Consider the following 23,595-nt stretch of genomic DNA (forward strand, 5'->3'; position numbering starts at 1 on the left):
CGTACATTGAAGGTTGAACCAGTAGGTTTAACTTATGGATTGGATGTGGAATGTGAGTGAAAGGATGTTAAGTCAAGGTTGAATAGGAGGAGCTGATTTGGACCGGGGCTGGGAATCTTAGTTCGCTTTTGGACATGCTTAGTTCAGGATGCCTATTAGAAGTTCGCTTGACTTCTAACCCCATTCCTGGGCAGGCCGGATATGAGAATCTAGGCTTCTGAGAGATAGAACTGAAGAATGGAAGACACATACTTGGGAGTTGATAGTCTATGGATACTATTTAAATACATGAGACTGTGTGAGATGTCTATACGAAGGCAGGACTGCGTCTGATTTGTTCCCTACCACATATCCAGTCACTAGACCACTCAAATATGCGATGTATAAAGGATCCAAACAACAATCCATCCACTTTCTCTTCTGAAAGTTGCTTTACTAACCTATTGTCCACTCTCCTTCAAACCATATCCACACACAATCCTGAAAAATGTCACTAAGTTACAGAAACCAAAACCCCAAGGTGATCTTATCTATATTCTGCATACACAAGTGAACGTTTCACATCTCGGTTTGATCTCATTAGAAGCCAGGCCCTTGCTTATCTGCATTCATAATTCATAATTCATGGGAAGACAGAAAATGCCATTTAGCACAAAGGTATAGGACAAAGCTGCCCTGAAATCAGGAGGCTGACATCTAAACTCCTCTCACTGCTGATGGTCACCTTCTGGCAAGGAAAGGGGCCTTAAAGTGTGTATAGTGATGGGAACAAAGAGCCAAGTCTGTAAAACTCAAACTGTAAACAAGCCCCTCAGCTCCAATAATACCAAATGCCTCTGTCACTGTATTTGGAGTCACTGAAACGTGGCTGTCAATATGTCCACATTTCACTGCTAATGCCTTGTTTACTCTGCATTATTAAAACCTTCTAACTGCAGCTGTCTCCTGTTTACGCCCAGGTTCGCAGCAAGTCAGTGTCTGTGGGGTTGCTTCAGGGTTTCAGAGACGTTCATAAGTATCCAATACAGAACACTGAAGACGTTTTGGATTACTGTTTGGAAATGTGAAGGCAGAAGAGAAGAAAAAAGAAAGCAGGGCTGATAGAGCAGCATCACCACGCCTACCCAAGAACATGGACAATGGATATTTCAGAAGCAGGTGAGGCTGCAGTCAGTTTATAGAATTCCCGCAGCGTGGGGGAGCCTGCCTCCAGTCACTCCCCCGCCTCCCAGTGGCTCACTTGCTCTGGTTAACTACTTATCTCTTTACACACCACATGCCCAATAATCTCAGGAAGACAGTCCTGCAATTCAAGGAAGGTTTACTGGAACAAAAAGAGATAGAATTTTCATGTTCCAAAAGATAACCCTCGTGATACACACTTCTTTGTTGCAGATTACTATGTTTTGCTCCAGTTCTAGCTTTTTCCTATTTAAATCTCACAGGTTTCCCCAGTGGAAGACTTGGCCCTATATTTTAAACATGATTTAAAACCATCAAATTATGTTCCATTTTCACACATTTTGGAGCTAACCTTAGGTCCCAAACATTTCTTTTTCTTTTGCTTTACTAACTTCTACATTAAGTTCTATATTCACCCATGAAGTATTTGCTAGTTTGAATCCCGGCTCTGTCAATGGACTGGGTGACCTGGTTTCAAATAGTTATTCTCTCCTCTTTGAAGTTTCCCCATTTGTACATGGGATGGAAAAATGTTAACCCCATAAAGTGTTTGTGAGTAGAAAATGGGAGGAGGTGTAAAGGGCTTAGCACCGTGTCCAGCATGCTGCAGGACAGCTCTGTTTTATTAACCAGGGCTATTGCTATTGTTCTCTCTGGTGTAATATGAAACCATGGGCTTCCAGATTAGCAAGTTACATAGGAAAGCCGGCACCTTTAACAATGGCCCAGATACGTCACTCTCCTTTCCTCCTAGACTAGATACCACGAAATGGTATTCATTTCCTCTTTCCAGGTGAATAAAATATTCAGATAATAAATTTCTCCATGTAAATGAATTGCAAAATAGTGGGATGGGCCTCTGCAAGAGCTGTTTAGGAGAATTTTCTTTTTTTTTCTTTTCTGCAGATTCTTTTGCGTCACGAATGGTCAGGGCACCTCAGCTCTGATGATGGCTGGGAAGACAGGAATTAGTGTTAGTGGAGGAGGGATGTGATTCGAAAGGTATGATTCCAATTGGACTTATTAGCTCTGTAAAATTCAGCATAAACTTCTCTACCTCTCTTCCGGCCACAGCTCTAGGAGCAGCTCAGCAGAACATGGTAGAGTCTTGCCTCACGAGTTCATTGTCTCCTCACTGCCCCATCTGCGCATGGGCCTCTGATCATGCCCCAACAGGGAGGCAGTGGAGGCCGGGGACCTCCCACCCTCCAGACTGAAAAGGTCACAGGCACTCTTTAAACTCCTGCTCAGTTTTACTTTGTCTTTATCAACCCTATGGCCTCTTTCCCCTCTTTCCCCTCCATGCTTTGATAATGGGGCAAAAAGTGTAGGTGTTATCTTAAACCCAATATTTTAAAAGATTTAGGGACTATGGTCTTCAACTGAGCCCACTGGGCTATGTCCCAGAGCCAGTTTTTGCTGGTCCCTGTCTGACAAGCAATGAGCTATACTTTATCCCAGATAAGAAATGGTAGAGAGGAAAGGGAGGACAATCAAGACAAAATAAGGATTGAAACAGGGACAGAGTGGAAATTGTTACATCGAAGTCACTCCCCTGAGCAACACACATTGGGTCTACAGGAGGCCCACCGAACTGTTAGTATTAAGTCACACTTTAGCAAAGTCGATGCCCTCTAATGTCAATTCAAGGCAAAAAGGTGTTTCCTCCCACATGTGAAGTTAAAGTAATGAGGTGACATCACGTTAATCAGCTCTACTATTTGGACTCAAAAGTTCTGGCACCGTCTACAAAAACACATGAGGGGAGAAATCTGCAGCCCATAATAGATGTGAGATGCAGGTTCTTTTTGGTTTTAATTTTCGTTAACTCAACACTTTTCCTAGAAGTAGTGTAAATTTTGCCTTCTACATATCTAATTCTGTCCAGTAGAACAGATCTCACTGGAGGACCAGACAACACAGAGGCCCCTCAGGTCATTACCTCCACTCGGTGTGTTTATTTGGTTGTCGTGCAGGAAGAAGACTGTCTGAAGGAACAACTGAAAATAAAATCAGGCGGTGTAGCTCTTAGAGAAGCCACTTTGCCTCACCAAGCCTCGGTTTCCTCTTGTGCAAAGTTAGGCTATCACGACAGTCTCATCTTTGAATGGACCTAGGTTTTAAAGTCAATGCTTCACATAATAATCAATTACAGACGAATATTTTCCACTGCGGTTTCTTTCTGGAGCACCAGATGTAATATTTGACTTACCCTTAGGGACTGCACTGTATGAAAAACGTGCATCTTTAAATATTGTAAGGCTAGGGCAATAAGTCAAAGCAACAAGAGGTTCACAACCTGAGAGACGCGCAGGAACTGAGATGCAGTTGGAGGCCCCTGGATTTATAGCTCACTCTCACTCCAGGCATTCACTTCTCGATTGAGATGTCAGGCAGAATTACCTGGAATCCCTACCTCATGGTCTCTTATTTTCTCCCACCCTCATCTTCTTCCTCACCCTCACCCTCTCCCTTATTTGAATTCCAGCTGGTTAAATTCTAGTTCGATGCTGCTAAGCCAGAATACATGCATCGAAAGGTTGTTGCAAGAATTAAAGGAAATAATGCGTCTGTGGCAGCCGCAGAGGTGTGCCACTTACACAAGAGCGAGCCTGCTGCAGGTCGTGTAGTGAGCTGACAACCTCCAGCTGCTGCATCTTCAGTATCCACTGCAGCGTTCGTGCCAAAGCAAACTTCCCAGGCAGCTCCCAGCTAATGAGAGCATCGGGGGAGAGGGGAAGACGGTACACTGGAACGGGGCCAGTCCTTCCCAATGAAGACTCCTTTAACAAGCAGCTTTTGCCCTGGGGCTCTCCCTCGGACTGGCCTAGATGTTTTCAGAACTTCACCCCAGTCAGAGGCTCTCAACCAATCCTCCTTCCTTCCCTTCCATCCTTACCCTCAAAGATGTAGACGGGCATCATGGTTTGAGGCCCTCCCCGCCTACTTCACAGGCGCTATGCTTTCATTCCTAATTCTGTCTTGCCATCAGCTTCCCAGAGGACCTGAACTGACAAAACATATAAAGTACTGGGCACAGAATAAAGATTCTGGAAATGTTAGCTCTTATTGTTATAATTATGGCTTGATTAAACTAATGACCCCAGTAACAGAAGACACTCTTAGAGGTGCCTGCTCTCATGGAAGTCTGATCTAAAAGTCCTCAGTAGAATCTAGGCCTTGCCTAGATTGTATCCATTTCTCTGCCCCCGAGGCATCATTCCAAACAGAAGATCATTCCTGCTTTTTCTAATGCTTCACTGTGCAGAGAGAATTTCAAAACCACTGAAGGATTTGGGCATAATGTATTGAAAACTTCAGAATTAGCTGAGAAATAGGCTTATGTGGCCCTTCATCTTAGCAAGAACAAACATCATGGTCCTAAGAGCCTTAAAAAAAGCATCGATAAAAGCCACATTCATTGAACAGAACCTTTCCTGAGAATTCTGTATCAAGCCATTATGGTCCAACTAGTACGTGTATTACCAGTGCACACCGATTAGTCTCGGCGGGGGGAAATGATGGTCAAGGCATTAGGAAAAGACTGTAGGGTATGAAAACATTCACCCATCTGCAGCCCTAAAGCATGTCCATTACAGCACACAAAACACTTTTCAGTGACAGGTCCCGTAAATGCTGTCGAGAACCCTGTTACGATGACAGCCATAAACTCCATTCTCCAGAGATCTAAGAAGCTGGTTCCAATTCAGTGACCACAGACTTCACAGAGGAGCTATCAACAATATGATAATGGCTGTGATAAAGGTGTTATTGATGCGCTGCTGATTGCAGCAGAGAAGCAACTAACTGTTAACACCAATGGGGTGCTTAATAAAGGTGTGCTTTGGAGATGCTGCTGCTGAGAAGATTGTCATAGGTGGCACGAGGGACTCAGCAATCAATCCTAATGAAGCCCATGGGTGTTTTTCTCCTTTTCCATCAAGGTAAAAAACACATGACTTTTGGCCCATCTCAAGGAAGGGGAATCAACTTTGATCCGAACCATCGCTCATAAAAGCCATGACTGTGATGATCACCTAAGTAGACCCTGGCACACTCAGCAGTCAAAGGCAAGACTGGGGAAGAGGGAAGAAGAGATGAACCCCAGAGACAGGTGCAGGTTTCACTTAATTCATGAAGCCAACGGAGACCGGGTTTCAGCATGGAGTTCTGTAGCTGTAACTTGTGTTGCTAAAAAATTACCCAAAAAGGGAAGGCTCAACACCCATCACAACTCCACAGCCACCACCTTTGAGGAGGAAGAAATGACATCAAATTACTAGGAAAAAGAAATGAGGCTGTAATTACCTATCTGTAATACAAATTACTCAGTTGTGATTTCCATTCTCAGGGGATATACCTTCTGCACTAGAAGAAGCATTGGCTTGAGAATGTGCCAGACCTGGGCCTGAAGCATGGTTCTGATCCTTTCCTAGCTGCGTGACCACAGGCAAGTTACCTCTCTTTCCAAAATTCAGTTTCCTCATCTGGAAAATAGAGATAAGAATAACTACCCAACAGAGTTTTGCGAGACAAAACACCATCATATATATGAGACACCTTCGCATCTTGTCCCAACAGATTATTTAAAATCAGTCACAATCTATTTTATCACATGCGACAGATGCACAGCACAGAAAGCAAAATTGTTGCCCTATATATATCTTCAGCTCTAAGAAATGAGAAGGGATATTTTTTATGCTACAGTTGTAAGATTTCACTTTAACATTAAAGAGTTTGGGCAGCATCATAAAAAGGCCACAAGATGGCTGGGTAACTTCATAATAATAATAATAGCCAATATCTCTGTTAATCTTTAAATTAAATTCTAGACACTATTCTAAATACCTAACATTGATAACTTTATTTAATCCTCAAAAATACTCTCTGAGGTAGGAACCAATATTCCCCCATTTTACAGATTAGAACACTGAAGCACAATGAAGTTTAGTAACTTGCACAAGGTCATGCAACCTGCAAGTCACAAAGGCTAAACACATACAGGCAGTTTGATTTCCAACATGAGGTTCTAACGGGTATGACAAAGATGGGACTTCTGGAGTGGCAAGCGAAGGTTTATTTCTTGACCTGGCTGGTGTTTGTCATATATTTTATTCATCTGGTTTTCTGAGCCAGTTTTATTTCATTTAAAAAAAAAAAAAAAACATTTTTAAGTAATAATATTTGTAGCTAAAATTTTACCACTCGGTGCTTCGAACAAAAATTGAGTATATGTTTTGCCTATCATGTGTTTTGCAACTATAGGCGGAGAATGATGGTCCTCTAATATTGTAATGACATTCGTCTCAGTTGTTTTGAACAGTGGCACAGAGGCAAACAGATATTGTATTTCAAATTGTGATAGGAGGTGCTATTGTTCACCAGAGTCCACTGGGGAAAAAATAAGGGGAAATGGTATAAGGATGGTGTTGTTATTTTGGCATTCTGAATAGTCTCAACTCAACTCTGTATTTTTCTCATTTATTTATTTCTCACTTCATGTAGTTGTCTCTTAATCTCTCTCATCCTTTCTTTTTTTCATTCTCCTCTTTTTTTCATCCCTTTCTCTGCTTAACCCCATATTTATGCCATTCTAGTCCCCGTTTGCCTGCCTGTCTGTCCTTTTTTTATACAGAACTTGAGAACATTTATTTGTTTTATTTATTGAACATCATGATAACTTAGTCTTCACTGAAAATGGTTGAGTGGATTGTGTACAATCTTCTCTCCACGCCAACAATGTTTGTTCTGAATCCAGTTTCCATTGACACAGGTACTCCTTGATTGACTTTATTTTACTACCTTAATGATTCCTAGTTAATAAGTTTCTGTATCTTATGGAAATTTAGGACTAAAAAGGTTGCCAGGTCATAGCCTAAGAAGAAAATGAAGCTTATGAGCATAAATTGCCCAAAGTCATCCGTTTGCTCTGCACATACCCTTTGCTTCCCCTCTCCTGCAGCCACACAGCAGAGCAATCACACACCAGGGCTGTTTCTTGGCCTATGGCCCAGGCGAGGCTTCGTCTTGCTACAGTTAAAGGGATCTATGGCAAGGGCATATACCCTGAGATCTCAATGGTGCATGTAAGGATGGGCCCTCAGAGGCTAAAATTGACCAGAAAGATCATTCCCTAAGCCCAGGACCTCTAGGCCTCATCCACAGAACTAATTTGTGCCCTGAGACATAACTCACAAATCTAATTACCAAGCAGAAAAGTACATTAAAAAAATCCCTTTCTCCCTGCTAAAGAGATCCACATTGTTTATTCAATAGCTGCATATGGGGTGCTCCTTTGTGTACAATGTGGCATGTATCTCCCACTCCTGCCCCCCAAAGTGCTGGGTACCCCAGCTCGTCCCTTATCAGCATGGTCCAGACCATTTTCTTAGAATTCCGTGGGGACCCTGCCTGCCCCTGGACCTTGGAAATTAAGGCTTATCACAAGGCTTGCCACGAGACTGTATAACAAACCCTAGCCCGCCCCCGCCCCCACCCTCTTATCCCCAACTTCAGGTTATAAGACTTCCTTGACTCTCTCTGGGAAGTCACAGCCCGATCAGTACCCCAGACAATCCCGCCGCTTCTGGCGGGAATCAGCAGTACCTGCTGGTTTGTTCTGTGATCAGGCTGAAGCCCCTCCTCCGCAGCCTCTTCCTCCAGTCCTGAGAACACCATTTCTCCTTCCTCCTTCTCACTCTCTTCAGAACAGGATTCGAACACATCAGCATAATACTCTTCAGCTACAAGGGGGTCTTCTGGGATCCCTGAAATAAAGAATAAACACCAATCATGTCCCACCAGTCATTAAAATTAAAATGAGGCCAGGATCCCCCCAGTTTACCCCCACCTATATCTTGTTTGCACTGACAAAGCTGTCATGGAGTATAGAGCTGGATCTTAGCTTCGGAAAGTATCTGGTTGAATGTTCTGAATACTCAGCAAAATGAAATCAGTAGAAGAAAGAAGTGATTCTATTTGTAACCACATTTTGAAGATGGAAGAATAAAACCAAGAAAGAGGAAGTAATGATCTCCTTCAACTTTAGGTCTGAATCCTTATTACAAATGAGGGGACTTAGGAGCAAAAGCAGTATAAGATGCCTTGGCTGCAGGATTCTATTACACACCCACATAATGTTTTTCCAAAGACAGTGTAGTGTATGTCAGCACTCTTCCTGGCAATTTAATTAAAAAAAAAAAAAAAGTTAGTAGTGAGACCCGGCAAAATGGATCGAACATATAGCAATGGCATTTTGGCAAGCCAAGGAAAACATTATCATTCTTTTCTAACAGGCTATGAAGACTTTTGAGATAGAGTTCTCTCTGGGGCCTTACTTACTCATATCCACACATGGCATTTATTTAAAAAAGGAAGAAAAAGAAGAAGGAGAAGAAAAAGGAAAAGAAAGAAGAGAAGAAGAAGAAACGAGAAAGAAGAAGAAGAAAGAAAAGAAAGAAATAAAGAAAGAAAAAGAAGAAAGAAGAAAGAAACGAAAATGAGCGAGTAGAGAGAAGGGCGGATCGTTACTAGGTGGACGTAGAGGTGATGTATGGAGTAGGGAGGTGAAAGAAAAGACCACCCACTTAAGCTGAGTCAAACAGTGGCTACCTGAATTACTTGTTGTGCTATTATTACTAAGAATATAGCTGGTGCTTATAACAGTCTTCAGCCAAGAAAAGCCAAGAATGAATCACAGAAAAGCGTTGAAATATCAACTCCAGTTTGCTAATGGGGAATCTAAACAGAGAAATATATTACATAATGACACCCTACCACATTAATGCCGCAGGTATTTTAGACTTTGCACCATACTCTGGTTTATAAACAAAATTATTCTCATAAATTTTTAACAGACATCATTGTTTTTTCTCCCATTGTTGCCAACTTGTGTCCACTGGGAAAATGTAGAATTGGGGTCAGAGAATCAAGGTTTGAATCCAGCTCTACCACCTCTTAGATGAGAACCTGGGCAAGGAACTGAATTTACTGAGCTCCAATTTCTCTAGTAAAACTGACATGAGAGTACTCTAGCAGGGTAGCTATGAAGACTCAATAATATGGTTCTTATGAGAGTATCTGTATATAGGAAAACTTTACACAAATGTTCACTTAATTTCACATCTGTAAAAACAGATTTTTCATTAACTGATGTCAGAATCCTTTGAATGCAAAATACTAGTGGCTGTAGAATTTCCTGACAATGAAATACTTACAAATTTTTTGCTATCTATGGTTTCCCACAATACATAAAAGGCAGTACTGTAAAATCAAAACCAGTTGGCTCAAAGGACAAAAATTACATGTATTCAAAACTGCCTTTGCCAATTTCTCAGGAAGGGGCACGTTAAGAAATCTCAAACTTCTCGGTAACTGAGACATAGCCTGTTTACCTTTCAGATCGCTGATTTTCAGTGGAGCACTAGATAAAATAGACTATTTGTATTCGGGACCATGTTTTATAAGTCTTTATTTGACTCGCATTCATAACGACAAGAAGACCACAGCAAAAGAAGTATATGAAAACTAAAATCTACCAAGAGGACAATAATTCAAGTCTACAGTTTTGACCTCAAGTAGAGACATATGTTCGCTGAATGGAATAATGGACAAAACCATATGACTTCCTTCTTTCTTCCTCCTACTTCCACCTCTCTCTGAATCTTGGTGTTTCTTTCAGAGAGGTGTCCATTCTTTCTCTCTCTCTCTCACCCTTCTCCCACTTCCTCTCCCACCCACTCAGTTTCTGTCTTATTGACAGTTTTTCACTCATTTACTCATTCATATTTTCTCCCTCTTGCTCTCCTTCCTTCTCTATTTCTCCCTCGGCAAGAACATCTGCTTTCAAACTTGACACAGTAAGAAGTATATTGACATTGTTGCCCACTGCACAGAAATGTCCTTATATTGAAACAAAGGTTCATGTACTACACACATCACACTTGTGTTCGGACTAATATTCAGTTTGTTTTTAAATGCTAGTTGCAACCTGCTAAACTGATTTCTCACTCCACAAGTTTAAAATGCTAGCTCTGGCATCGAATCAAAGGGCCTATATTTACAAGGCTCTACCATCAGCACCAAAACATTAGGCATTATTTGAACTTTCTGCACTTCAGTTTTCTCATCTGTAAAATAGGGATAATAGTACCCATTTCATAGAATTGTTGTGAACATTAAATCATATAATGGATGCAAAGTGCTATGCACATGGTATGTACCCAATAAATGTTAGTTGCTAATGTTTAATGTAAAATTATGTAGTTGTGTCTGTAATGCTCAACACCAGGAAACAGATATTAGACATTCAAATATATATATATACCGAGTTAAAATTTTTCAGTATATTTTAAATAGAATCACTTCTCAAAATCCATACAGTACCCAACTCAGAATGGTTAGTAAGGAACCACTCCTCTCTTTGTTCTCCCTGCCGCTGGGCTCCTGAGGGGCCCTGGGGCATCAACACTCTGTCCTGCTCCCAAGTCCTTCCTGTCCACTGGTTCCATCTAGGTGCCCTTCAGACAGCTCAGAGGGAACCTCCGCAATAGGGGTTAACAAACGTGTTCTGTAAAGGGCTGCACAGTAAAGTTTTAAGTTTTGCTGTCCCTGTCACAACTATTCAACTCTTTGTAGTCTGGAAGCAGACATAGACAATACATAAACAAACGAGTTGTGGCCGTGTTCCAATAACACGTTACATACTAAAGCAGGCAGTGGGCCAGATCACACAACTCCATGACACAGGCAAACTCTAGCTAAATATTAAGCCCCTTCTCCTATATCATAACTCCTTGTGCACAGACTCTTAGTCCCTTTCCCTCTCTTGCCAAGGATCCTCCTCCCTTCTCACTCCTCCCTACCCCCACCTCCCCAGGAAGTAAAGAAAGAAAAGAGATGGTCAGGGAGAAAGTCCCTCTGCCACATATGCCTAAGTCATGAAACACACTGAGATGAATCCAGCTCCAGTTTTTCTTAAGCACCATTAACTTGGTGCAGCTCTGAGAAGGGTTGGTTTTCAAAGGGAGAAGTCAAAAGAAATTTAAGTCTGCTCATCCTGTGTTAGTCAAGCTGTGTGGTTTTTTTTGTACATGGGCCTGATTTGAAGCCTCGTTAGGCTAAGGCTCATTTCTCTTGTCACTGAGGGGGAAAAAATGGCCTGTGATAAATAGCTTTAATTTCCTTGCACCTTGAAGTCAGCCTCGTAACAGAGGCGCTGGGGTTGCATTCCAGATCTCCACTACGCTGGGTGGGCAGTGTCAGGACACGTTCATGAAGGAACAGCTGCCTGAACACAGTGATTGCAAATCCATGCTGGGGGAAATAAAGAAGTAATCGCCCTGTTCCAGGAAATGGGGTGCTCTTTGTCACACCCTTCAATTAAGACCCAAATAAATCCTTTCCTATAAGACTATCGGGGTCACCTACAGGGCTCATCAAAACACAAATCTCAGGGCCCCGCTCAGAGTTACTGATTCAGTAAGTCTGTGGTGGGGCGTAAAATGTGCATTTCTAACAAGTGTCCAGGGGATGCTAGTGCTGCTGGTCCAGGTGCCTCACTTTGAAAACCACTGCTCTGGGATGTGATACTATACAGAAAAACTATAATGAAATATATAAGACTCTATAACATCTCCGTATCTTCCAACATGTATGTTACAGACAAAAGAAATGAAGAAATAAACTTTACTTTATGAGAGCTCGATTTGTGCCATTAGTTGTCTCAAACACTCACAGTCTCTATGGAGTTATAGGGAACTTTTCGCATTTTACTGATGCGGAAGAACACAGCTATGAGTGAGTGGTCCAAAGTTATCACACTTTACAGTTTGTAAAAGCACATCCGTGTTCATTATTCCATTTGATCACTGCAACACTTATTCAAGTTAGACCAGGACATTGTTTTTATCTCAGTTTTCAGATAATGAAACTGAGGCTCAGACAGAACCAAACAGCTGCATGCACGGTGGACGTTTGACTAGAATGCAAGTTATCTGACTCTTATCTCTTTTCCACTGAATTAGTGCTATTTTATGATTAGCTAGGAATTGACATCTTTGCTTGTAACATGTCCTATATAAAAGTTGTGATTTCTTCCCCTTAATTCTGAAAGATGTTGGACAAGGGATAAATTCTTTATTAATGAGATAGAAAACTGAACTTCAGTCACCCTAGTGAATTATCTGAAGGGAGCTGGGAATATCGAACACCAGGGGCCATCACTCAGATGCAGCCCGACTGTCATTACCCTCCACTGCAGATGTGCTCAGGCTGCAGTGTGTAACCATGGTCCCTGAAGAGCCTGTTAAAAGATAGATCCAGGCCTCACTGCCAGAGTTTCAGATTAAGTAGGTCTGGGATGGAGTCTGAGATTCTACATTTCTATGATGCTGCTGTTATGGCGCACACTTTGAAAACTACTGCTTATTTTATAGGACCTTCAAGGACAAAATGACATGCAAGTGCAATTGTTTAATGAGAAAGTCCCTGATACTTCATCTATTATTGCATCGGCTCTTTAAACTTTTTAAATGATCAAGAAATGCATTCAGGAATGCAATTAGCATTATGTAATGACTAAGTGGAGAGAGAGCCAGAAGAGAGTAAGAGCAATTAGGAGGATTGTTTTATAAACTGTATGTCTAACCAATGTACTGTATACTTGAAACTAATGATAAAATAAAATTTAAAAAATAATAATAAAATAAATAAATTTTAAAAAAAGAATTAAAAAAAAAAAAGAGCCAATAAAACAAGGACTTTATCTAAAGGCAAAAACCAAGTTTCTTTTAAAGGAACATAGTCATGTAAAAGGAATATCTCAGCCTGAACACCAATTATTCTCAATGAGTCTAACCACTGGCATGTCTTAAGCAAATCAAGCAACTGGTTTAGCAGAATGGTTCTCAAAGGGTGGTCCCTGGAAAAAATAGCACTTTGAATCTTACCAGAAACACAAATTCGCAGGCCTCACAGACCTCCTGAATCAGAAACTGGGGTGATGGCCCAGTAATCTATGTTTTAACAAGCCCTTCAGTGGATCCTGGTGCACACTTGAGTTTGAGAACCACTAACTTAGTACAATGACTGGCATGTAATGTCTGCTCAAATGAAAATTGTTCCTGCTGATATCCTCAGGAGAGAGTAAGCTTCCGGTGGGTAGGAGCCATGCCCATCCTGTTTACCATGGTATCTGAAGCCCATGGCTCAACACAGACACTTGAACTTCTTGTTGAATAAGTGAATGCCTAAATCTCTAAGAGAAGGACTTTCAAAGTACTGCATAGTATCTCATGCCAAAAATTGCCTTTTTTTTTTTTTTTTGCAAGAAGTGTGAGGAGCAAGAGAGAGGAAGAGGAGGGAAAAAAGGGGATAGAAATTTTTCCCCCCAAGAGTCCTGCTCTCTTCCCTCCTTTTCACATACTTTGAACTTGCATCTCAGATGGAATCATAACTTTGAATGGCAAAAGTCTTCTTCATACTAAAGTTTCCAGCTATATTCCCACAGGCCCACCAATTTCAAGGACTCAGTCAAGATTACCCAGGGTAATGTGGGTACTCGCTGTTAGATGGTGGCTTTGCCCCAGTACCCAGACTCTGCTGTAGCTGCAAGATCATCCTGCCTCTCTTTGCAAATCTAATAATAGTGTCAGAATTTATTAATGTTTGCTGAGCTCAGAGGCCATGTAACTTGTGATTTGGGAAACCCAACAGACTCAGAGTTTTGTGACTCCTCCCAGGAAGTCAACAATACCAACAAGATACTTTAAAAATCGTCCTCACTATATCTACTGTGTGGGGGAAAGAATCTCTTCATAAAGAGAGGATGCTCTTTATTTTAGCTGTGGTGGAGGAATCTGGGGGTCAGTAGGAACCCAGAAATGATGCCCTTCTTTATTTTTCCTTTCTTTCCTAGTTTTCTGAAGGGGTCAACGGCTTTATTACACCGACCCAGAACATATTGAACAAAGGCTATATTAAGAACAAAACAATTTATTGTTTCATCTTGATGTGACCTCCCCAAAGACCATGTTCTCCCACAGATCGGGAGTGACAATGCTCAGAATGACAATAGTTATTGGTGTACTGACAAGGCAGGTCATAGAATTTCTTATTCTCCTAGAAATGGCATTTGTGGATAGGAAAAAGATTGTCCTAATTCATTTTTTAATAAAAATATTTTAAATAAAGACAGCATCTTCTCTTATGTAGAGAAAACCTGTGGTTAACATGCTATTAAATTCTCAAAACAACAGGCTAAAAGACAATGCCTTGAAAAGGCACATTATCTAAGCTCAGCTGCCTTAGCTTCCCTAAGGTGCTTCATCTTGTGTAGGGTGGGGACAAATTAGGATAAAAATGACAGAAATTGAAGCCCAAGTGAACTGGCGATTCCTTAACTGGCAGCTTCTGAGAAAGACTGCCTGCAACCAGGAGGCGAGATACAGAGCGGAGATTAAGGGGACAACCTGTGGGGTCGGACCAAAGTTCAAATCTAGCCTCTGTTGCTTATTAGCTCGGTGGCCTTGGGCAGGCTACTCTGGTTACAGTCTTCTCATTTTAAGTGTGTATAGTGAATACGATTGATGTCCCACCAAAACTTCCTTATCAGACATGCTCCAAGATACAATTGGCAAACTCGTCCTCTAGCTGCAGTGAATGTTGGCGACAAGGGTTGCCACAACAAAATGCCACAGACTGGGTGGCTTAAACAATAGAAATTCATTTTCGCATAGTCTGGAGGCTGGAAGTCTGCGCTAAAGAGGTCGGCAGGCTTGGTTTCTCCTTGGCTTGCAAGTGGTTGGCCCCCCTGTGCGTTGGTGCCCCCGGTGTCTCTCTGTACCCTCATCTCCTCTTCTTATGAAGACATCAGTCAAACTGGATCAGGGCACCCACCCTAACAGCCTCATCTTACCTTAATCATCTCTTTAAAGGCTCTATCTCTAAATCTGGGGGTGAGAGTTTCAAACATATGAATTTTAAGGGAATACAATTGGTTTGAGAACTGTTAACAGGGCACAGATGCCCCCTCCTTCAGATAATTGCTCTCAGATCAAAAAATTTCTTTATGAAGAAGTCACCTCTCACCTCCACCCTTGGTGCAGACCTGACCATTGACAGACTCATGGTGGAATCAACTCTGTAATGTCACTCGTGCCCCAGAGCTCCCAGTGGGGTCAGGTTGGAGCCAGTCTCCAGCTGAGACCACATCCTGCTCAGCTCCCTGCACTGCCCTGTCCAGCCTTATCCCCTCCCCACTCAACCCAAGAGCTCTCCCTCAGTAATACATGCACCAGGATAACCGTCTCAGACTCTGCTTCTAAAAGCCCGAGCAAAGACTTGGGGATATTATAATAATAATACTTTAACTCACAGCTATAACATAAAATTCTGTAAAAGATAAGTGATGCTATGTAATATGTAAATACCCCTTAAAGGAAAATATCCAGATGCCAGCAAGGTCACGTTCTTTTATATTATAAATTTAATCCTCAGAATTTCTAGAAAACAATAGAGCCCACATCTATGCATTCTGTGAAAATGAGTCATTTGTCAGATATACATCATATCCCAGATAGCTAATTTTTTCTCTCTTTTGAGGTCTCGCCTATTGGCCCTGCTCAAAGTCTTCTTAAAATGCTCCATGGAGCACAGTGTCCAGCACGTAGAAGGTACTCAACGAACAACCATTATCAGTACTTTAACAGATAGAAACTGTTAGTTTTCTAAATAGTTCTCAAACCAACTCTAAGGATTTAGAAAAATACCTGAAAAAAGTTCAGGGGAAGAAAATACAGTCCCTTCTGCCAGAGACAAGAGAAAGGTTTTGGATTTACTCTAGAAAAGGGGTAGGGAAGGGGAGTGGGAGGGATCAGACCCAGTGAGATGGTGGAAGGTCACGTGCTCTGTGAGATGCTAAACTCATCAAACACCTGGCTTAGGTGAAAAAGCTGGGTTTGCTGCCTGAACCAGTAAGTGCCCAACAGAGGCCACCAGCCTGGGTATAAAAGACAGAGGAAGAGGGGAGCCTGCAGCAGCAATTATGGAGAAAGCTCTCTGGATAAGCTGCAGTTTGAGCAAAGCTTCCCAAATCTCTCAGGGACAGAGAGGTACACGCTAATGGCTAAGTTCCATCATTATTGAGGTATAAAAGTAGCATTTATACGTAAAGGGCCAACACCAGAAAAAACACTCTTTGGGAAGAGGCAACCTGTCCTTCAGGGAAACAGCTGAGCTTTACCAAGGAGATAAACATCATCGCTAAAACCCAGCCTTCCATTCTCCCGGGAGCTAAAAAGGTACTCAGCCTCTCACCCCTGGACATATCTTCCCCTGTATTATTAAAAGAAAGAGACTGACTCTGAAACTTTGCTGTTTTGGAAGAGGCATTTTGTCAATTTCTAAGCTTCAACGTACATTGGATATTACTTTCCCTTTTCAATTTTTTAAAAGCCATTTCTGCCCCACGGCGAACCATGAAATGCTCGCACCCTCAGAGTTGTGCACTGAGTCATCAGCTGGGCCTAGAATACAGTCCTCGTGGTGTCCTAGTTCCCACTGGCCCCCATTAAAATTGCTCATTGGGGTTCAGAAGTCATGGGAAGAAAGGGTGGGATCCAAGAACAGCGACCGTTATTTCCCATGGCAAGTCTTCACCTTTTAAAGAGACTGTGCCCCCCCCGCCCCCCGAGTTCCCAGAGAGACAGTTACTCCGTATCCCAAACGGCTGCTGTGTCTCTATCCCATTATAAAGAGCACCCTTCAGGGCTTTTGGGAAACAACTGGAATTTCCAATCACAATAACATTCAGTGGGGCTGGAGTCTTGCAGCCGCGTATTTACTAAGGGAAATTTTGAACTAATGTCCAGCCTAGGGGAGAACACGACAGCCTCTAGTGAAATCGACACGTTCCTGCTCGAGGGAGAGGTGAGCACTCCAGATACCCTTACCATTCAGCTCTGTGGTCACCTTCAGTCTTCTGCCTCCATCGCATCTTACACAGGCTGTCACGAATCCTGCCCAAAGCACTCACCATGTCACTCTCTCCCTTCGGTGGCTCCCCGCCTTGCCAATAAAATTATGAAAAGGCCTTCTCCCATCTGGCTGCCACCCACTTTCCCAGATCTGCCTCCTGCCAATGAATGTGGAAGCCCTCTGTTAAAGGTGTGCACCAAAAGAGGTCCTGATTCAGTGGCCCTGGGAGGGATCCAGGCCGCTTGGTTTTTCCCATGCTGTCCAGATGGTTCCCATATGTACCTTTAGATCAGGAACTTGGCTTTTGTAACCTGGACTCTCTACATTTTCCTCTGAACTCACTCTTGCTTTTCAACTTCATTCCATTAAAGAGCTCTCCTTCAGAACTGCCTTATCTAATATGGTAGCCAGTAGACGTGTGTGGCTATTTAAATTAAAATTAATTAAAATGAAATAAAATGACAAATTCGGTTCCTCGGCTGCATTAGCCACACCACATCTCAGGCGCTTGAAAGCCACCTGTGACAAAGTTACACAACATTTTCATCATTGCAGAAAATCCCACTGGACAGTGCTATTACAGAGTGACCTTGTATATATCTAGCCCTGCCAGGCCACAGCCTCCAGTTTGAACTCAGCTAGATTTCTTTGAGGTCCTGGGATGTGGGTCACTTCACCTCTCTGCACTTTCATTCCTCCTGGCCAGCACACCCCCCCACCACCACCTATCCCCAGCCCTGTGAAGAAGGTGGAGTCGCAGACCCTCGAGCTGCTCCCACTCTCACAGTCCTGGACTTAGCAGGGGAGAGGCAGCAACTCAATTCTACCCCAGCCTTGGCTACCCTCTGCATGTCCTCCAGAGCCACATCAAACAACCTATCTTCTCATCTCTTAAGGTGCCTTCTCCCACCCTCTTTTACAAAGTGTCTGCAACTAGAGCATTAGTAGATGTCTGGCTTCTGCTCTTCACCCCAGAGAAAGGCAGCACTCACGGACCTCCCAGATCTCACAGCAGACATCGCTTTTCACCGCAGAGCTGGGATCGAGTTCACTTTATTAATCACATCACTAACTGTAGGTGGAACTAAACTTCAAGTACATGCAATATGTTTATCAGGTTGGGGGTGGTGGTATAGCAGGTGCTTGATTTTGTATCTTTTTGATGCTCTCTTTTCTCACACAATAAGCTCTAGGTTAGTACCAGTACCATGACCTTTTCTAAAATAAACCCTCAAAATGAAAGCTAAAATTAGCCACGTTGATCAGCTTAGCCCCCGGCATCACACATGAGGCTGTGAAAAGAAATAATTTCCCTAAACAGAATGCATATTCATGATCCTTTCTGTATGGAAGGCTAAATTAGGTACGGTACAGCACCTTTTTTTAAATATATAGGACAACAGGTTCTGCTGTAAGTTGTTTTTCAAGTGCCATCTCTCTATTTGATCAAGTGCACCAAGGGCTCCCCCCGCTCCCGTACCGCCCCCACCCCCGACGCGCGCGCGCGCACACACACACACACACACCAGAAACAACCTTCACAATCCACTTGGAAATAGGTTTTCTTCAAGCTCTGGAGTTGGTGCTTTTACCCTACAATTCTCCCGTATCTTCCTTAGGCAAAACTGTAACATTTCTCTGAACTTCTGGTTTGGAGAGTAAAAGCCAAAAAGGGTAGGCAAAATTTGTCTTTTCTCCACCAGATTCAGAAAAATAAATGTAGGCCAGGAAATCCATTCTCTCAAGGGAAATATAGGAGACTGAACGGAGACCCTGAGGGAGCTGATGCAATAGCTGGGTGCTTTGTGTTTGGCTTTTGGTGACAGAAGACATCAAGTTCTGTGACTTTAGGCAACTGGCGTAAGTTCTCTGGGTCTTAGATGTCTCACCTGTAAAATGGGGATAGTAATAACTGACCAGCCTACAAGCAAGAGCCTGAACTAAGTGGTTTCAGGTTGCTTTCTTGCTCTAAGGCTTGCAAATGTGTGACAAAGAGTAATGGACTAGACCAGTGCGTAATAAGTCATCCAGGGAACTTGATGAAATGCCATTTCTGATTGGTAGGTCTGCAATGGGGCCTCCGAGTCTGCATTTCTGACATGCTCGGGGTGACGGAGATGCCGCTGGTCCACGAACCACACTGAGTAGCAAGAGACTAGACTGCTGCTTTCTGCTCCTGGCCACCAAATATTTGAGAAGCATTGAGATTACAACTAAGACTCTAACAAAGCTGAAGAATTTAAATTGCTATCCAAATGAAGCCTCTGCCTTCTCTCTTATTTTTCTTTGACTGTGTATTTCCTCATTGACAGAGGCTCGGGGACCTCGGAACATATTTAGCAATTTGTTTGTTGGCAGAGAGCACACCTTGTGAGCCATGTGGGATTTCCCCTCTGATGAAATCCTAGAGTTGTAATTTCTCTTTTCCACTTCCATTCTCCTGGAAAATATTTGTTTCCCATTGGCAGCACCCATCTGTTAACTGAACAGCTGGGGGTAGTCAGGAAACCGCCAGAGATGCCCGCTGGCGCTGAGACCTTCTCAACTCGCCAATGTGAACTGGCAAACTTAATATGACAGGACTGGCCAGTGATTGCAAAACACCAGGGGAATCGGCACTGATTTAGTAAGCATGACACTCATTTAAATTTCTCTAATTAAAGAAAGTGCCTATCATACACATCACTTTAAACCACTTTTTTCTGTTCCTAATCAGGAGAAGTTTCTATTGCAATGTTAGATTTTCCTTTCTTGACCCGGACACTTCCTGTTGAATATAATCTGGTTTTAGAGAGCAAGGTAAACCCAAGTTTAAAAGGAACTCTTTCGTGGCCTGTGACTATTAACTATTTATGAAAGTTTGTTGACCTCTGCTATAGAAAGCAGCTACTGCTCACTCTGGGTAAATATCATACACAAACCATGGAGCCAGAAGCGGCCTCTCCTTCAAAGCCCTGGCTGCTCCCAGTGCGCCCATCCATGGTAAACTGGGAAATTATAGAACACTGTATTGGCCTCTGAAGCCCAGAACCCCTACTGCGAAGAAGATACCTTTTCACCTGAGAAGAAAAAGATCTTATTGAACTTATTTTAGACTCTAGAAATCAAAAGTGAAAAATCATTTTAGCATCTATCTCAGCTTATCAAGTTAAGTCTTACCCAAACAAAAGCCCCATCCACAATCCCCTCTTCCAGAGCCATGCAGGGACAGGAGACAAACAAATCCTGTGTGAGGCTGTGACCTTCCAAAGACTGCACTCTCTGTGATCAGGTGACTAAACACTTTCTATCTACCAGCTTAGGGAGATAACAAGAAAGCTTTGCTTCCATCTGGGGATTCGGGTAGTAAAAACTAGACATGTGAGAGATTTAAAATCCCAAACACAAACTGTGTTTAAAATCTGAATTTACACTCCTCATGTGAAATATTATGTTTCCTTTGGATCTTCTATTAAATGACTTGAGATCTCACTTTATCCTCCATATCTTCTGTCCTTTCTTCTGATTTTAATGTTTTGTTTCTCTATGCTGTTACACCTCTGATTTTTTTTCCATTCATTAATTTCTGCTTCAGCTGTCTCAATGCTGTTAAACACATTCACTGAGTCTTTAAGTGTATTGCATTTTTCACTTCTATAAGTTCTATTTCATTATTTTCCCAATAGGCTGTATAATTTTTACAGTGTTTTATTTCCTGCAAACATGTTAAAGCTTTTTTTGTGTTTATTTATTTAAACGTAGGAAGCATCATTTTATAATAGCCTATGTCAGAAAATTCCAATATCATAAATCCTTGGAGGTTCTACACGTGTCTAGTCTAGTGAAAACTTGTTGGTATTATCCAGCCTGCATTATCAGAAGTAGAACTCCATTGTGTTTTGTAAGATATTATCTTTTATTTCTATTTGTTTTTTAAAATTCATTTCTAACTTCTAGAATATTATGTTATATGAATTGTAATTATTTACCACTGTATTCTCAACATCTAGAATAGTACCTTGCATATGATTTTTTTAAATCTTTGAATTAAAATATTAATTCTTAAAAATATTATTTCCAACAATGTATAAAAAATATTTTTATCCCATGCTTTTGCTAAAACTGTATATTCTCAGTCTTGTAAATTTTTGCCTGCTTTACAAAAGTGACATTTTATGCCTTCTGAGTTTATTTCATAATTATACAGAAATTTCTTACTTTCAGATTATGAAATTATCCTTCAATATTTTCTTCTTTGAATTATTTAATATGTTTTCCTTTTAAAATTTTAATCCACTGGAATTTACTTTTATATGTAATATAAGGTAGGAATGTTAATTTTTCTTACCTTATATTGTTTCAAGACCACTTATTTAAAAGCATTTTCTTTCTTCACTAAATAAACAATGCCATTTTCATGTATTAAATTCACATATATATTTAAGTAAGTTTCTCGATTCTTTATATTTTGCTCTATTGATCTACATGGCTATCATTACATGTCTCTATAAAGTCCTAAGGACTACCAGTAAGGTATATGAAAAAAGAATCAAGAGTTTTATATCACCGTAAAACCTAGATATTTTTGTGGAAACTAATAAATATTTTTCATATTCTACTTACTACTTATCATAAAAAAGTCATTAGAGTCATTTCAACTTACAAAGGGCTTTCAATATATTATGTCATATAACAGTCACCAAATCCACATGAAACATGTGTTCCCATTCATTCATTAAGTATTTATTAAGCACATTTAAAAAATCATAAACCGTGCTAGTTACTGGGTATAAAAATGATCGATATTGAGAGTGCTCCTACACTTCAGAAGCTTACCAACCAATAAGATGGATATAATTTATCTATATATGAATTTCATATACAGCAGGCCCTCGAATAACAGCATTTCATTTTATGTCATTTCATAACACTGATGAGATGCCATAGGAAATTCACTCTTGTTTATATGAATTAACTCATGGTAAAATTGCTTTAGTTATATGACATTTCACTTAAAGTCATAGAGCCCATCGACGACATTAAGTGAGGACTTACTGCATATTTATATTTCAATACAAATTTCATATACATTTATATTTGTAAGACATTATATATATTGCAACTGTTAAAGGTGCTAAAAAAGCAAAAGAACAGGATTCTGGGATCAAGCCTCCACAAAACTCCAGAAAGCATCCTTTTACACGGTGGTCTATGGCAGCCCCTGATGTGGCACCATGCACAGAGTCACAGCTGGCCCTGGGGTGCTAATGTAGTAAAAATAACACATGGGATTGTGTAGGGAAAAGCTCACTTCTCTTATGTCTGTCTTTTACTACTCACATAGAACACTTCACTTCTGACACTTCTGGCCACCAAATGTATGAGATTCTTTTTCCCCCACCAAGCAACTCTGCAACACCAGCATAGATGCCTTACAATTTAATTCAATTCTGACAGTCTCTACCAGGAGACAGCATCAGATTCTTTAGATAAAGGGCTCAGTCTCACAAGACTTCCCTTCCGCCCACTTTAGGTGCCAAATGCAAGTCCAGGTTGTCACTTATACCTTTGATCAACCAGCTATAAATAAGTGTTCCCATAACCCATTGCTTGGGATCAATAATTTGCTAGAATGGCTCACAGAATTCAGGGAAACACTTACTTACATTTACCAATTTATTATAAAAGAATATGATAAGAGATACAGATGAACATACAGATGGAAGGGATGCATGCGGCAGAGCATGTGGGGAGAGGCATGGAGCTTGCACATCCTCTTTGGGACCCCACTCTACCAGCACGTCCACGTGTTCACCACCTTGGGAGCTCGCCAAACACTACAATTTTTGAATTCTTATGGAGGTTTCATCATGTAAGCATAATCAATCATTAATTCTATTTCTTCCCTCCGGAGAATGAGGAGTGGGGTTGAAAGTTCCAAGCTTCTGATCAAGCTTCTGATCTGATCTTTCTGGTGATCAGTCCACATTCAAGAAACCACTAAAAGTGACCTCATGAGAACAAAAAACATTCCTATCACTAAGGAAATTCCAAAGGATTTAGGAGCTCTATGCCAAGAACTGGGGGCAGAGACCAATATATATACTTCCTATTATTTCGCGGTATCTAATTTATATCTGTGGCTTCAGGAAGAATTCTCTGAGAATATGACATTTAAACTGAGGCCTGAAAGACGAATAGGTGTGAGCTGACGCAGTGAGATAACGCTAGATGGCTTCTAGGAGAAATAGCATTTGCAAAGGATCTGAGGTGGAAACGGTGTGGGCACACCCAGGGAACAGAAAGATAGGCATTGTCGCTGGACCATCAAGAGTAGAGTGGCCAACTATTCCAGTTTTCAATGTCAAAACCAAGAACGTCCCAGGCAACCTGGGACACTAGTCATCCTAACAGGAGTGAGATGAAATGTGACATCGAGTGAGGTCGTGGGGGTGGGGG

General features: G+C 41.5%; 1 protein-coding gene across 5 annotated transcripts in view; it reads right to left on the reverse strand.

Moving 5' to 3' along the window:
• NEK11 (NIMA related kinase 11) overlaps window positions 1–23,595 on the reverse strand; it is a 198,672-nt gene that overhangs the window by 62,083 nt on the left and 112,994 nt on the right. For 2 of the 5 annotated variants that reach the window (XM_016140279.2, XM_016140277.2), the window contains exons 14-15: window positions 8,312–8,359; window positions 7,789–7,949 (exon numbers count right to left, since the gene is read on the reverse strand). In XM_016140279.2, coding sequence (XP_015995765.2) covers window positions 7,789–7,949; window positions 8,312–8,359 — 209 coding nt within the window. Of the gene's footprint in view, window positions 1–3,679; window positions 5,670–7,788; window positions 7,950–8,311; window positions 8,360–23,595 lie in introns of those variants that run through there. The other 3 variants (XM_016140280.2, XM_016140278.2, XM_016140281.2) reach the window with 2 other exon arrangements.

Source organism: Rousettus aegyptiacus, unplaced genomic scaffold (assembly GCF_014176215.1).
Source record: "Rousettus aegyptiacus isolate mRouAeg1 unplaced genomic scaffold, mRouAeg1.p scaffold_m13_p_4, whole genome shotgun sequence".
Taxonomy (NCBI): Eukaryota; Metazoa; Chordata; class Mammalia; order Chiroptera; family Pteropodidae; genus Rousettus; species Rousettus aegyptiacus.